General features: G+C 42.6%; 1 protein-coding gene across 1 annotated transcript in view; it reads right to left on the bottom strand.

The window, feature by feature from the left end:
• AFAP1L1 (actin filament associated protein 1 like 1) overlaps window positions 1-7,693 on the bottom strand; it is an 81,198-nt gene extending 73,505 nt beyond the window's left edge. Inside the window, exon 1 of the mRNA XM_018553041.1 lies at window positions 7,585-7,693. Within this exon, the coding sequence (XP_018408543.1) occupies window positions 7,585-7,600 (16 nt within the window). The 5' untranslated portion in view covers window positions 7,601-7,693. The remainder of the gene's footprint in view (window positions 1-7,584) is intronic.
• Between the last annotated feature and the right edge of the window lie 6,570 nt (window positions 7,694-14,263).

Raw genomic sequence — 14,263 nt, 5'->3', positions numbered from 1 at the left:
CCTGTATAAGATCACAGGATGGCTTCCAGACAACTGAAATACGTTTCCTCAGGCCTCTTCAATCAGTCCACTAAGACCCCTACTGCTCGAAGTTCAAAAGGTATGACACATGCTGTGTCACAATGACCACTTCAGTCTCAGTCGGACAATTACCCTGATAATTGACAAAGCTCTGCTATTTACCTTTTCCACCCATGGTGGAATCAGTTGACTTCAAAAGTCACCGTACAATAAATGAAGTACTCTATTGGAGATCGGACAGAAAATGTTTTTCACAATACACACAAAAAAAAAAAAAGATTTCCCCAATGTCACAATGTTTAATGCACATTACGTTATGGCAGTAGTGACATCTTAATCCTTCTTAAAGAGGAAAATCAACTGAAAACTATTTTGTATTTAATTTAAAGTGGAACGAGTTAGGGTTTAGCCATCCGTAGGGTCTTTACTGCTGTCCATGACACTGGGAGACCCCTTCCAAATGCTGGTCCTTCTGAGGCACTCTGTTGCAAGCTGAACTTTCTGGTACCCCTGAAGTGTATTATCAGTACTTATCTATGGAGAAATCACAAGGGATTGGTGCACAGCAGTACAGCTCTATCAACCAAACTGTCTAGCCAATCCAGCTACACCATCAAAACATGTGACTACTTATGATGCTCCAGGTGTCACTGCAAACTGTATTGAGACTATCAGAGATTGTGAGCGATAATTATTATTTATTTCATGTATTACATTTATATATGGGCCTCAATTTCTGCAGCACCCTCCATCCTATTTATTCACATCAATCCCTGTTCTCAAGCAGCTTAAAATAGAAGGTCCTTATGCACACATACTGTACATACACTTACTTAGCCCAATTTAGACAGGAGCCAATTGACCTACCAACATGCCTTTGGAGTGTAGGAGGTAATCCACGCAAGCATGGGAAGAACATGCAAACTCCATACAGATCGAACCTGGATTTGAAGATGCTTACTGATGACACGCCCTCAGGGGCTTATCTGCCGCGAGGCAAACAAGGCGTTTGCCTGGAGCGGCAGATCCGCTGAGGGCGGCACCACGAGGGTTAATGACCTGGATGTGATGACGCGGACGTTGGCCTGGAGTGGACGGCGTTTGCAGACGGCGGGCGGCGTTGTTTTACGGTGAGTTTGTAAGACCGTGGGAGCGGCTGTCCACGGAGCGACGGGTCCATCCGTGGGGATTGATATTGTTACACCGCTGCACGCCCTTCCACCCATGTCATTCCTGGTCAGTTCATACTTCTGAACTGGCAGTTGGATCTCTACTCCCATTTAGCTTCTTCGGAGGTGAGAATACAGTATATAGGGTTATTCACAAAAGGGTGAAGAGAAGTGAATCTATGACAACATAGCGGATTTGGAAAAATTCTTAAATTCAGCTCAATTTCCAGTTCAGCAATGTTGTCCTAGATTGTTCACTTCTCCTGCCTTCTCCAAACTCTTCACCCTTTTGTGAATAGCCCTGATAATTTCTAACATGACCTTTCTCCTGGTTGGAGTTTTTCTGAGGGGTGCTGCAGTGCATCAAAGCTGCCGATTTTAATTGGCAATTTACAGATGTTAACTTTTTTTTTTCCATCATCATGAAAAGGGTCTGCTCTTTGAGCTCCAATTTAGCAGTTCTTCTGTACTTTGGAGAAAGCAATACATTGTTGCAGGCCAGCAGAAATGATGGAATACTTTATGTAATGATACTTTATATCAGTTTGGGATTTGCATACAGCAAGTTGTCTTTAGTACAGTTTACTTAATACAAATGTGTACTTTATTTCTTTGTACTGTACTATATTTCATCATAACTGCAGAAATAACACCAATGTACACACAAATAACCTACCAATGTATTCATCAGTATCTATTTATATAAGCAAACTCACTTTGCAGTGCCTTTATCTGTCAAATTCCCAAAGTAATAAAAACACCAGCCAGTCAGGTGGATCAGTCTGTCGGCAGATGTGGCTTTAGAAACACATAGTTTTCTAATCTTTTCTAATTCTATTTATTTACAGAGTGGCAAATATAATCCAGAGGTAGAAGAGGTCTTGTAGTGGTCACATTCTTTTACAGCTACATAGTTTTTTTTGCTGCACTTTCAGCTGACTCAGGCAGTGCACTTGGTAAAATATGTTTTAACTTGTGCATTTAGTTCGGCCTTCAAACGTACCATAGAAATGACTAATTTGTACCGTAAACACAAGCTGTGTATGCAATAAAGAGGAGGAGGTACCAGAGAATGAAGGATGTATTTCAGGTGCATCCTGCATACAGAAACATTATTTTCCATAGGAGGTGGGTGTGCTAGTTCTAGACATATATAATACACACACTATATAATACACTGGTATTGTGAAAGGGTCAGTACACCCAGTTTGGTCACTGTTAATGGTTCACCAAAGACATTTTAGACCATGGGTAGGCAACCTCAGCGCTGCAGCTATTGTAGATACCTCCCATGAGAAATTGCAAGCCTCTCATGGCCACAGGCATGACTCCCAATGGCAGGAGCATAATGGAATAGGTAATTTTACCACAGCTGGAGTGCTGAGGTTGCCTACCCCAGTTTTAGACAATGTTGCTCTTCTAACCTTTTGGCAACAGTTTGGGGAAGGGCCTTTTTTTTTTCTCACGACTGTGCCCCTGCACATATAGCCAGGTCCAAATAGACATGGTTTGAACAGTTTGGTATGGAAGAACCTGATGGATCTGCACAAAACCCTGACCTTGTCCCTACTAAACACCTTTGGGATGAACTGGAAGGCTGATTGCAATCCAGGCCTTGTTGTCCAATATTACTTAACCTCACAAATGTTCCTTTGGTTGAATAAACACAGATTCTAGAAGACACACACCAGAATCTTGTAAAAAGTCTTATCAGAAGAACAGAGACTGTTAAAGATGAAAGAGGGTTCACCACCAGACATTTAATGCCCATGGTTTGGAACAAGATATCAAACAAGCACAGCCTAATGGGTTGACCCAGCCCATCAGGCTCCAATTTCAGTCCTATTTATGAATGATGAAATGGAAGGCTTTATTCTCCTTTGATCCTATACCATATGTCTACTAGATGTTTTTCCTACTTTACAGTTAGTAGCGTCGAAAATAATTTTTTCATAGAAAATGTATTTCATGGCATGAAACTCCTGACAAATAAAGATAATTCTAGACATTAGATGACAGTCTCCTGATCGGGCCTTTTTTAGCATGGTTTGTTCTATAGAAAGGGTGGGCAACGCTGGCCCTCCAGCTGTGCTTTAACAACACATCCCAACATGCCTCTGGGAGCCATGCCTGTAACTGTCAGTTTTGCAATGCCTCATGGGACCTGTAGTTCTACAACAGTTGGAGGGCTGGAGTTGCCCACCCCTGTTCTATAGAGAATGTGCTATAACCCCTAATGAGCGTTCTGAGGGAACAAAGCTAGAAAACCTTGGCGAATCCTTACCATTTTGCCCAGCAACGGTCTGCATGCAGCTCCTCTTTTCTTGAAGAGAGCTTGTACGATTGGAACTGTTGAGTAACCGGTGCAGGTCATATTGTGACACTAATGTCTATAGCCATCTTAGCAAAAGAGCCGATTTACAAACTGATATCAAATTTACACTTCAAGAAAAACATATATACCCACAAAGGGCATTCTATCATTTATGACATGGAAAACATGGGAAGGACCCAACTGAAATTGTGATAATGGAATAAATGGACACCCTCATTTCTAAAATGAACCACAGACCTGAAATGATCCCCATGTGATCACACAGATTTCATCTAGTCCATATTACACGAAGCTAACGTTACATATATACTGTAACTTTGGGAAACTAATCTCAGCATGATGCACATCTAGAAATGATTTTCCAGCCAGTTGCATTTGTATTCCCTTAGATAAGCTGGCATCCTCAATGTCATCCCGCTTATCCCCATAACCCATCTACCTGACCGTGCATGTTTATGGAAACATATTTCACAAGGAAGATCTTTCCATGGCCAGGCTGAACTTGGTTATGCAGCAGCAGCCATGCTTTGATGTCTTCAACAGGTTAAAGAAAACATGACAGGGGAAAAACTTGGAGGCCGTCATTGGTGACCTCCCCTTCTGATAATGCGAGTTACTTGGCTGTCATGCTCAACCTCAGGCTTTAGTATTTTGAGTTACTAACCAGGAGACAAGTATGCAGTTTAGATATTCTGATCTTCTCTGACTTTCCTCATCTTCCTAATTATTCCAGGTCCGTGACTCAGCAGGATTGAAAATAGAGGATCAGAAAAATAGTCAAGCAACTAACATTTAATGGAGACTATCAGCAATGACAACACCACTATTTCTCTCATGAAGTTACTTTAAAGCGTATCTAAACCTCAAAAATGTTATTATATTGCAGCTTACAATTTCTTAGATATAGTTTTCTTTTTTTCCTTTTTTATCACCTTGTACTCCTGCAAGTAACACGCTTCCTGTCCTACAGTGACAGCGCTTACTCACTGGACTACATCTGTAGAGGAGCAGTGTTGTCACCCTAGGCTGCTCTTTTAATTAGGACTACAAACACCTCCCCCTCTCCTCATTTCCATCCCATAGGGAGTGTGAGTTTTGTAGTTCACAGAAGATAACCTGGATAACATTTCAGTTCCTCAAGAAGTTACGAGTATATTGGATTTCCATTAGGTTCGACTGAATCTTTCTCGAATGTACTAGCAGAAAAAGTTCTTAGCCTGAAAAAAGAAGAATTAGAGCAGCCACCACATCGAAGGGCTGGTAAGCTGAAATATATTACATTTCTGTTTCTGATTTTAGATATCCTTTAAGCATCAATGTTTCATAGCTACACATCATATTAACTTTGTTCTACTAAGCCATTAATTGCTCTCTTCACTGTTGAAAAAACTTCCCCATACTACATTACATGATCTAATTCTGCCAGTTATGTGACACCCATAAATAAGGAGGCAACACCAAATGCTGGAATTTCTCACTTGCTGCCCCTGTGGTATCTGCTACTTCAATAAGATCTCATTTGTAAAAGTTTGATACATGAAAATGATCCTTGAACCAGTCTTGATAAAGGAAACCTGTCAGGAGATAAAACAGGATGCCGTTGCCATCCTTGTTTTAGAAGTGGCTGGCTGACATGCTTATCCTCTGGCTTTAATACATTATAAGAACAACTATGTAGGAAGTGAAGTTAGGGCTCCTGATATGGACTTTATAACATATTAGCTCAGGCTGCAGAATGACCGGGTAAGCATGCAGCTATCACTATATAGGAGCCACTACAGTACATTGGCTGAGAAAGAGATGTGTGGGGTTGTGTAGGGTTGACCAAAACGATTGTGTAGGGTTGACCAGGCAGCTCCTGCAATGGAAGCTCCACTAAATTCCAAAGAATCAGTTTATCTAGGAAAAGTATTCCCCATAAATGTGCATTTATTATCATTTCTACTTTAAAATTAGTACATGGCCACATCGGTCCCTGCCCTCAAAAGGAACTCTCTTCACTAGTCCGCCACATTTATAAATACTGCCGCCAGTTTGGCCAAGTGCCAGTTAACCTACTAGTCATTTTTGGGTTGTGGGAAATAAGCCATGCAAACCCAGGGAGAACGCACAAACACCGTGCAGATATTGTCCTTGCAATCATACCCAAAAGTCCGGTGTTTCAAGCCAAAACTTCTAGCCTTACAGCAATTGTGCAGCACTGAGTTATGAGATGGTACGATACAAAGTGAAAGATGGAAACATTACTGTATTACCCTGCTGGCCACTACCACAGAGGTCACATAAATGCACTTCTTCCTACAGATGTTTAGCTGCTGCGAGTTTGTCTATACTGTCCTGGAAATATGCCTATGGACACCTGAAAAGACTCATCTGACACAGCAGTAATATGAGCCTGAAAGATTACAGGGGTCATGCTGCTTTTCTGGCTAAGGGATAATTAATAAAAGTTGTAGCTGATGACTCACAGCAAGCACCATAAACCGCAGGCTGCACCCAAGTACGCATACATTACAGTTACTTTACCAACACAAATCCGAAAAGTTTGCTCTGGTAGACAACAAAGGGCTCTGATGTGAAGTAAGCAAGAGGAACCCCTCATAAAGGCTAATTTAATATCGCAAACTTCTGCAAAACCACAACAGCCAATCAGAATGTATTTATCAGTGACGCATCACTATTCAAACCCCTAACTATAGTAGAATGAGAACATTGGATTCAGTACATGACCCCTAAGCAAGATCCCTTCGAGCTTTCAGAGCAGTGTGCACAAGGGATGAGCCAAAGATTTCAGTAACTTTTTGGTGAAGTACATTGGAGTCAATAGGAAAAGCAAAGTTAAGGTAGTTATTAAGAGTGCAATGGACTTCAGGACCAATTCACCCTTTGGCATTATGACAACGCACGCTAAAATCTTCCTTCTGTATCACTTGCCCCTCCTTTAGATAGTAAGCTCGCAAGAGCAGGGCCCGCCTAACCTAGAATTGCAACGTAACTATATTATCTCTCTTTATATTATAGGGGCTTGTTCACACCATGTCCGGACCAGATCTGGCGCAGCGTTTTGCCGTGGGTTTTTTTTAGCTTCAAATTGGCTTTTAGGTGCAGTCAGTGCCTTTGTGATGCGTTTCCATGTGTTCCCGTGCATTCCAGACCAGACAAAATGAGGCAAGCGGCATTTCTTTTGTCTGGATCGGACAGCGCTGGTGTGAACAGAGCCCAGACATACTATAGAGATACATCGGGATGCTTTTTTGGTTCTGGTCTGGATGTGATCTGGACATGGTGTGAACAAGCCCTAAAATCGTTGTTGGCGCTATAAAAATCCTGTATAATAATAATAAAATGCACGTTAAACACATGTGCATTAGTGCACTGCCACGGAATGCTCATGTGTGAATGATCTCTAAACGACTCCTGAGGTTTTACAGAAGCTCCTTTGAACTACCTGGGACCTGTTCTTGTTCCAAAAATCAGTGCCTTGTTAGTGTAATTACTTTAATTACAGAAAGCAAAAAAATGTTAGGCGACAGTACTAGGGTCGCCACCTGTCCCGGATTCACCTGGACAGTCCGGGTTTTGAGTCCTGTATGTGCTGTGTCTGGGTTTCAGCTGGCGTGAAACCCGGAAACAATACATACAGAACTCAAAACCCGGACTATCCAGGTGAATCCGGGACATGTGGCAACCCTAGACAGTACACAAATAATCACATATAAAAGGGAAAAAAACAAAACCCCAAAGTACAAAAAAATACTATCAAATAAAATCAGTTAACCAAATGGCCCTAAATCACCTCCAATAAAGAAAAGGAAAAAAAAGAGCAGAATATTGTAAAGCAAATTGTAAAGCAAATCTCACCTAGGAAGCTCAATGAGTTCCCATTTCTTGTTAAATTATTTAATTCCCCCAAATCACACCACTGGCCCCTGGTGTGCAGTAATCATTAGCTACCACATTTCAGTCACACAAGTAAGATGACATTTGATGGCTTGCTCTGTAAAGTCAAACAAGTAATAGGAGGATGCAATATCATTCACCCCCATAGACTGTACTCACCTTTTATCCTCTCCATGCTCCTTGCTCAATGCACCATTCCCAGCTGTGCTCAACCGGCTGTCCCTGTGCTGTCACTCTACTTTCCAGCAAGTCAGTGAAGTGTATACTGTGCCTGAGATATACACAGTTGTGGATGTCCTGTATCAGCTCCCTATCTGATCACTGGGACTGGCCACAGATCCTCCTCCAAGTCCTGCATGTGAACATTTCACCTTTCCTAATTGCTTCCCTATGAGGACTGCTGTCTGCCAGAAGTCTTTGTTGATGTGAGCTGCTGGGCTTAGCTGAGGTGACTGCTCTGAGCCCTTAGCCCCCTCCTCTGTTCCTGCATGACAGGCAGGCTGGAGTTTGAAGCTGTGTCCTATCCTCTGCCCCTAGTTCAGAGGACACAGGGGCTCTCCCCACCCCCTCCACTGCAAAGCCCACACATTGCTGACAAGCTTTTCCAGGGAGGGTCTGCTGCTGAGGAGTGCCCTGCCTCACCCTTCTTTCCACTCCAAGAGCTCCTCACATTCTCTCCCTATGGGAGACGGGAGCATGCTGGCCAAAAATATACCCCGTGGAACAGGGACTGTGTGAGAGACAGGTGTGCTGGAAGTCTTCATACTTCAAGTGCCTACACATTTCACTTTCTAATGATTGTATACCAAATTAGCAACAGATTTGTAGAATTGTTACTGAGAAGGTAAAAGCTGCCATGGCTGGCTTCCTTCTGAAAAGGCATGTAGTCATGCTGATCCACTGGCTTCCTACTTTCTCAGCCTGTCTATACTGGACACTAGGCAAGCAAACACAGCAGGACTAAAATTGTTTTTCCTAATGTTTTTCCTTGCTATAAATTCTTTATTGTAACTTTAAAATATTACTAATGTATGTCAAATATTTATTTGTATAACTGTAAACTAAACTACAACTTTTTTCTGTTATACTGAGAAGGTGAAGGCTGCTGTGGATGACTACTTTCTGAGACTGCATGTAGTCGTGCTGATCCACCGGCTTCAGCCCTTCCTACTTTCTCATCTTCTGAAGCCTGTCTATACTGGACATTAGAACGGTGCTTCTCATTCTTTTCTTCATACGGCACCCTTTAAAAGTATGCAAATTCTGAAGGCATCCCAGTCTAAAATGAAGTATGACCCCTCGTAAATCCATAGCAGATCCTTGTCCCACATAGGGGTCTGGTATGGATTTTAAGGGGGAACCCCATGCAAATCAGAAGTCCAGCTTCACATTAGAGCCCTCCCCCTTTCACATCAGGGTCCCCCCTTTACATTAGGAACCCTCCTTTACAATATTAGTCCCCCTTTACTTTAGAAACCTTCCTGTACATGAGTACTCCCCCTTTATATTAGAAACCCTCTTGTACATTAGGAGTCCCCCTTTACATTAGTAACCATCCTTTACAATAGCAACCCTCCTTTATATTAGGAGTCCCCTTTACATTAGGAACCCCCCTTTACATTAGGAACTCTCGTTTACATTAGAGGTCCCCCTTTATATTAAGAGACCTCCTTTACATTAGGAACCCTCCTTTATATTAGGAGTCCCCTTTACATTAGGAGTCCCCCTTTACAATAGGGACTCTCCTTTATATTAGGAGTTCCCTTTACATTAGGAGTCTCCCTTTACAATGGGAACCTTCCTCTACATTAGGAACCCTCCTTTACATTAGAAGTCCCCTTTACATTAGCAACTCTCCTTTACATTAGAAGTCCCCTTTTCATGAGGAGTCTCCCTTTACATTAGGAACCCTCCTTTACAATAGGGACTCTCCTTTACATTAGGAACCCTCCTTTATTTTAGGAGTCCCCTTTACATTAGGAACCCTCCTTACATTAGGAGTCTCCCTTTACAATGGGGACCCTCCTCTACATTAAGAGTCTCCCTTTACAATGGGGACCCTCCTCTACATTAGGAGTCTCCCTTTACAATGGGGACCCTCCTCTACATTAGGAACCCTCTTTTACATTAGGAACCTTCCTTTACATGAGGAGCCCCCCTTTACATTAAGAGTCCTCCTTTATTTTAGGAACTCTCCTTTACATTAGAAACCCTTCTTTATTGTAGGAGTTCCCTTTTCATTAGGAACCCTCCTTTACATTAGGAGTCCCCCTTTACATTAGGAATCCTCCTTTACATTAGAAGCCCTTCTTTATATTAGGAGTCCACCTTTTCATTAGGAACCCTCCTTTACATTAGGAGTCCCCCTTTACATTAGGAACCCTCCTTTACATTAGGAACCCTCCTTTATATTAGGAGTTCCCTTTACATTAGGAGTCCCCCTTTTCATTAGGAACCCTCTTTTACATTAGGAGTCCCCCTTTACATTAGGAACCCTCCTTTACATTAGGAGTCCCCCTTCACATTAGGAACCCTCCTTTACATTAGGAGTCCCCCTTTACATTAGGAACCCTCCTTTACATTAGGAGCTCTCCTTTATATTAGCAGTCCCCCTTTACAATATGAACTCTCATTTACATTAGGAGTGTCCCTTTAAATTAGTAGACCCCCTTTACATTAGGAGTCCCCTTTATATTAGGAGCCACCTTTTTACATTAGGAGTCCCCCTTTACATTATGAACCCTCTTTTACATTGCGAGTCACCTTTACATTAGGAACCCACTTTACATTGGGAAACCTCTTAACATTAGGAGTCCACCTTTACATTAGGAACCCCCTTTTACATTAGGAGTCCCCCTTTACATTATGAACCCCCTTTTACATTAGGAGTCTCTCTTTAAATTAGTAGACCCCTTTTACATTAGGAACCCACTTTACATTGGGAACCTGCTTTACATTAGGAGTCCCCCTTTACATTTCGAACCCCCTTTTACACTAGGAGTCCCCCTTTACATTATGAACCCTCTTTTACATTAGGAGTCCCCTTTACATTATCAACTCTTCTTTACATTAGGAGTCCCCTTTATATTAGTAGAGCTACTTTACATTAGGAACCCACTTTACATTGGCAATTTCCCTTTACATTAGGAGCCTCCCTTTACATTAGGAACCCCTCTCACATCAGGGGCCCCTTTTCACATCAGAGTCCCCCTCTTTCATATCAGAGCGCCCCCGTTCACATCAGAAGCCTGCCTGCACCAAGGAAAGGGATGACACTGTAACAAAATATTGAGGTACCCCTAAAGAAGTCAGAAGGCACCCCTGGATGAGACATGCTGCACTAGACCAGCAATACTAAAACTTGCCTTGCTCTAAATTCTTCATTGTCATTTCACAACATTACTAATGTATCCAAAATATTTATTTGTATAAATGTAAACTAAACTAACCACCATTGTTTCTAAGTGTTACTGGGAAGGTGAAGGCTGCCATGGCTGACCTCTCTCTGAAAATGCATGATGCCTGGTAGTCATGGTAATTCATTGGCTTCAGCCTATTCACATTGAAGTCAATGGAGTCTGTTTACACCTTTGTGGTTTGTCGCGCGGACGAAATAGCCTGTCGCGCGAAAAGGTGCAGGAGCGATTTTCGGGCTGTTGTCACATGGTTTGGGTCCCATAGACATCTCTATGCATTGAAAACCGTGCGATAACCTTGTGGTTTTCAATGAACAGTTGCGTGATTGAAAACGCGCGACAATCGCGCAGAATCAGCTGGGCATCTGAATCGTCTAGGTGTGAGCCTAGCCTCAGGGCTTCCTGCTTTCTCATCTGCTAAAGCCAGGCACCTAAAGGTTGTACTTTGCTAGTATGGGTTTTCGATAACCTCTTTTCTACCAGCATATGTTTTAAAAAGGCAAATTGGAGGACTGTTATTCCCCCCCACCCCGTCATTTTAAAAAATGTCACAGGAGAAAAAAACCTATGGGCGGCCGTCCCTCCCTCTAATCAATATGTATTTTTGAATACTGTTGGTATTTATGAAAACTGAAGTAGACAGAATCTGGAGCAGTTGCCCATGGCAACCAATCACATCCTCCCGTTTAGTTTGTTTAGTTAAGCTTTGAAAATGAGAGAAGCTGATTGGTTACTATAGGCAACTGCTCCAGATTCTGTCTGCTCCAGTGTTCATAAATTCCCCTCTGTGTGTCATTAGATGGCTCAGTACACAGAAATAATGTACTGAGCCGATTCAAGCGGCTTCGTAACATGTGATCCCTGTGATGACCAATCACAGGGATCACATGTTTATGTTTACATGGTTGATCCCTCCCCTTCCTCTTAAAAACAGAGAATCATAGTAATTTATGAATGGGGATGAATGGTGAACCTTTTTTAACTCTTTTACCCACCTCTTCCTCCTCTCTTCCACATCTGATCCCCAGCCTGTCCTTCTGTGTGACCTGTATGTTAACCCTTTATCTTCCTTATTCTTCACATCTGCCCAATTAACCCTTAATCTCCATCCTGCCTCTATTTGTGACCTGAACATTAATCCCTTCACCTCCTCCTCCCTCTAAGTATGACTTTTATGGTAATGTATCTTGCGCAGCCATACCAAGCTCCATGTTTTACCCCCCAACATACCAGCATGTGTATTCATTTCCAAAAAACTGGCAAAAAATTAGATCCCCTTAGGGATACTGCTTTCCAAAAAATAATCATTTTAATAGACAGTAAGGGAAAGTAGTGTTTTTGTTTGTTCTTAACTACGAAAAGTCGAAAAGAAAGCTGTCTAAAAATATTTAATCTTTATTTGGATACAGTGTTGCATGATTAATTGTCAGTCAAAATATCACAGCGGCCTGATAATGGTCTGGTAATGAAGGGGTATTATGGTGCCCATACACCTGACGATTATCGTACGATAATCGCAGTTGATCCCGCGATCGTACGATCTGCAGGTGTATGGGCAGCGTGCGACCTCTTCTACTGTAAGGCCGCACGACTTTTGTCTTCTGAGCACGCTTGAAAACCTGCCGAAAATCATACGATTTTCAGCGGGTTAGTGGCGTGCTCGGGAGACGAATGCCGCACGGGCTGGTGTGCGCAAGCGCACACTGCCCGCTCAGCACTATAATCGACGGAAGCCCTCCCCTCAGCGGGGAGGGCTTGCGAGGATAGCAAGTACGATCTGCCTGTCCAAGATGGGCAAATCGTAAGAAATTTTAATTACCTTACAACCATCGCACAACGAAAGTCGTGCAATGGTTGTAAGGTGTATGGGCAGCTTCACAAGCTAGTACTCAAGATTACTTAGATGCAGCCCAGCTGCTAACAAGCCAGAAGCTTTAGCTGGCCATACACCTATAGATTATCTGCAGATTTTCTATGGTGAGATGGAAAAAGTGCAACAGATTCCTGCATCTACGCTAAACTGTGTGAATAGAAGAATCTCCCGCTGGGCCAAGCTTCAGTATCTTGCTAGTCGGCCCCACTTGCTCTCAAAATACCTGAACAATCTGATTGGATGCAGGCATTGCTAAGGTATTTTGAGAGCCTGCGGCCAGGTCCCTTCCTCTCTTGTACAGCTGTCAGGCACTCAGTCCATGATCAGTGCCCGTCTTTTCATAACTGTGAGTCATTTTAGTGTCACTCCTTCTGATGGTGTCACCCGGTGCGGGCCGCACCCCCAGCACCCCCTTGTAACGCCACTTGTGCCAGGAAAGGCTTGTAACTGGGAGGGCGATCTGTCCATCTCTGAGCATTTAAAATACATAACAGAAAGAAGTGATCACCAACGGTGTGATCTAAAACAGTTTTAGGTGGATATCACAAAAACAGGCACTATGCTTCTTGAACAGCAGCCTCAGATGAATGCATGAGGTAACTGAGGAACAGAAGGTTAGTGTTTGACGCTCATATAAATGATGTGGTGTTAGATCTATGTAAGTCGATCAGCAGCAGGGTGCAAGGGAGAAATCCGGGGGTAGAAGCCCAGGGACCACGTTCATGCCATGTGACTGTACTGTACAGTGTTGTTGGCTCCATTCATATTTAACAATGCAAATCGTGTTCACCCACATACTAAAGAATCCACATATTATCATACTGCATACTGTTCTTTATTGATACTGTAATGCCGTGTGGACTTCTACAACAGATCATCACTCTGCATTTTATGAAAGTATAATAGCTATATATAGTTAAAGTACAACTAAAGACTCCTGTATGACAGTCCAAATAAGTACCAAATCCAGTTACTTTGTGATTACCAAGCTTCATAAACAAAAAACTTCATTTACCTTCAATGGCTGAGCCAAATCCTCCTTCTTTTCTGCTTTACATCCTCCCCCTCCCATACACTGCAGCTCAGAGTGGGAGGGTTTCAGCAACAGAGGTGTGGCCAGGTGCTGACTTACAAACTACAGGCTTGTGAATCAGCAGTAAAAATACTGTGATAGCCCCCCTCAACATTTTTCATCACACTGTAGTGGGAGCAGGTGAAGCCTATATGAGAGTGACAGCTCTGCTCTGAATTCAGAGGCAGTGCAGAATCATTGCCACGCCATCACAGGAAGTTTTATTATGTGGTCTTCACTGTCAGGATCAATAGGTATTTGTGGGAATTTTCAGGTGGACTAATAGAAAACTGTAAGTGCAGATGCCCTGTAGAACAGTTTTAATGGGCGACCATAGTTCTACTTCAAAACAGAAGTATCACCATAGTTTTTAAGTTCTTGTGGAATCTCTCATCTCTCAGGGGACCAAGTGCATGGAGCACTTGGTCCCATTCTGATGTATTGCCACATTGCACAGTCCAAGGGCATCTTTTTACA

Source organism: Nanorana parkeri, unplaced genomic scaffold (genome assembly GCF_000935625.1).
Source record: "Nanorana parkeri isolate BGI_ZX_2015 unplaced genomic scaffold, ASM93562v1 scaffold107, whole genome shotgun sequence".
Classification (NCBI taxonomy): Eukaryota; Metazoa; Chordata; class Amphibia; order Anura; family Dicroglossidae; genus Nanorana; species Nanorana parkeri.
The sequence above is the reverse complement of the archived record's forward strand: the minus strand, read 5'-3'. Positions and strand labels throughout refer to the sequence as shown.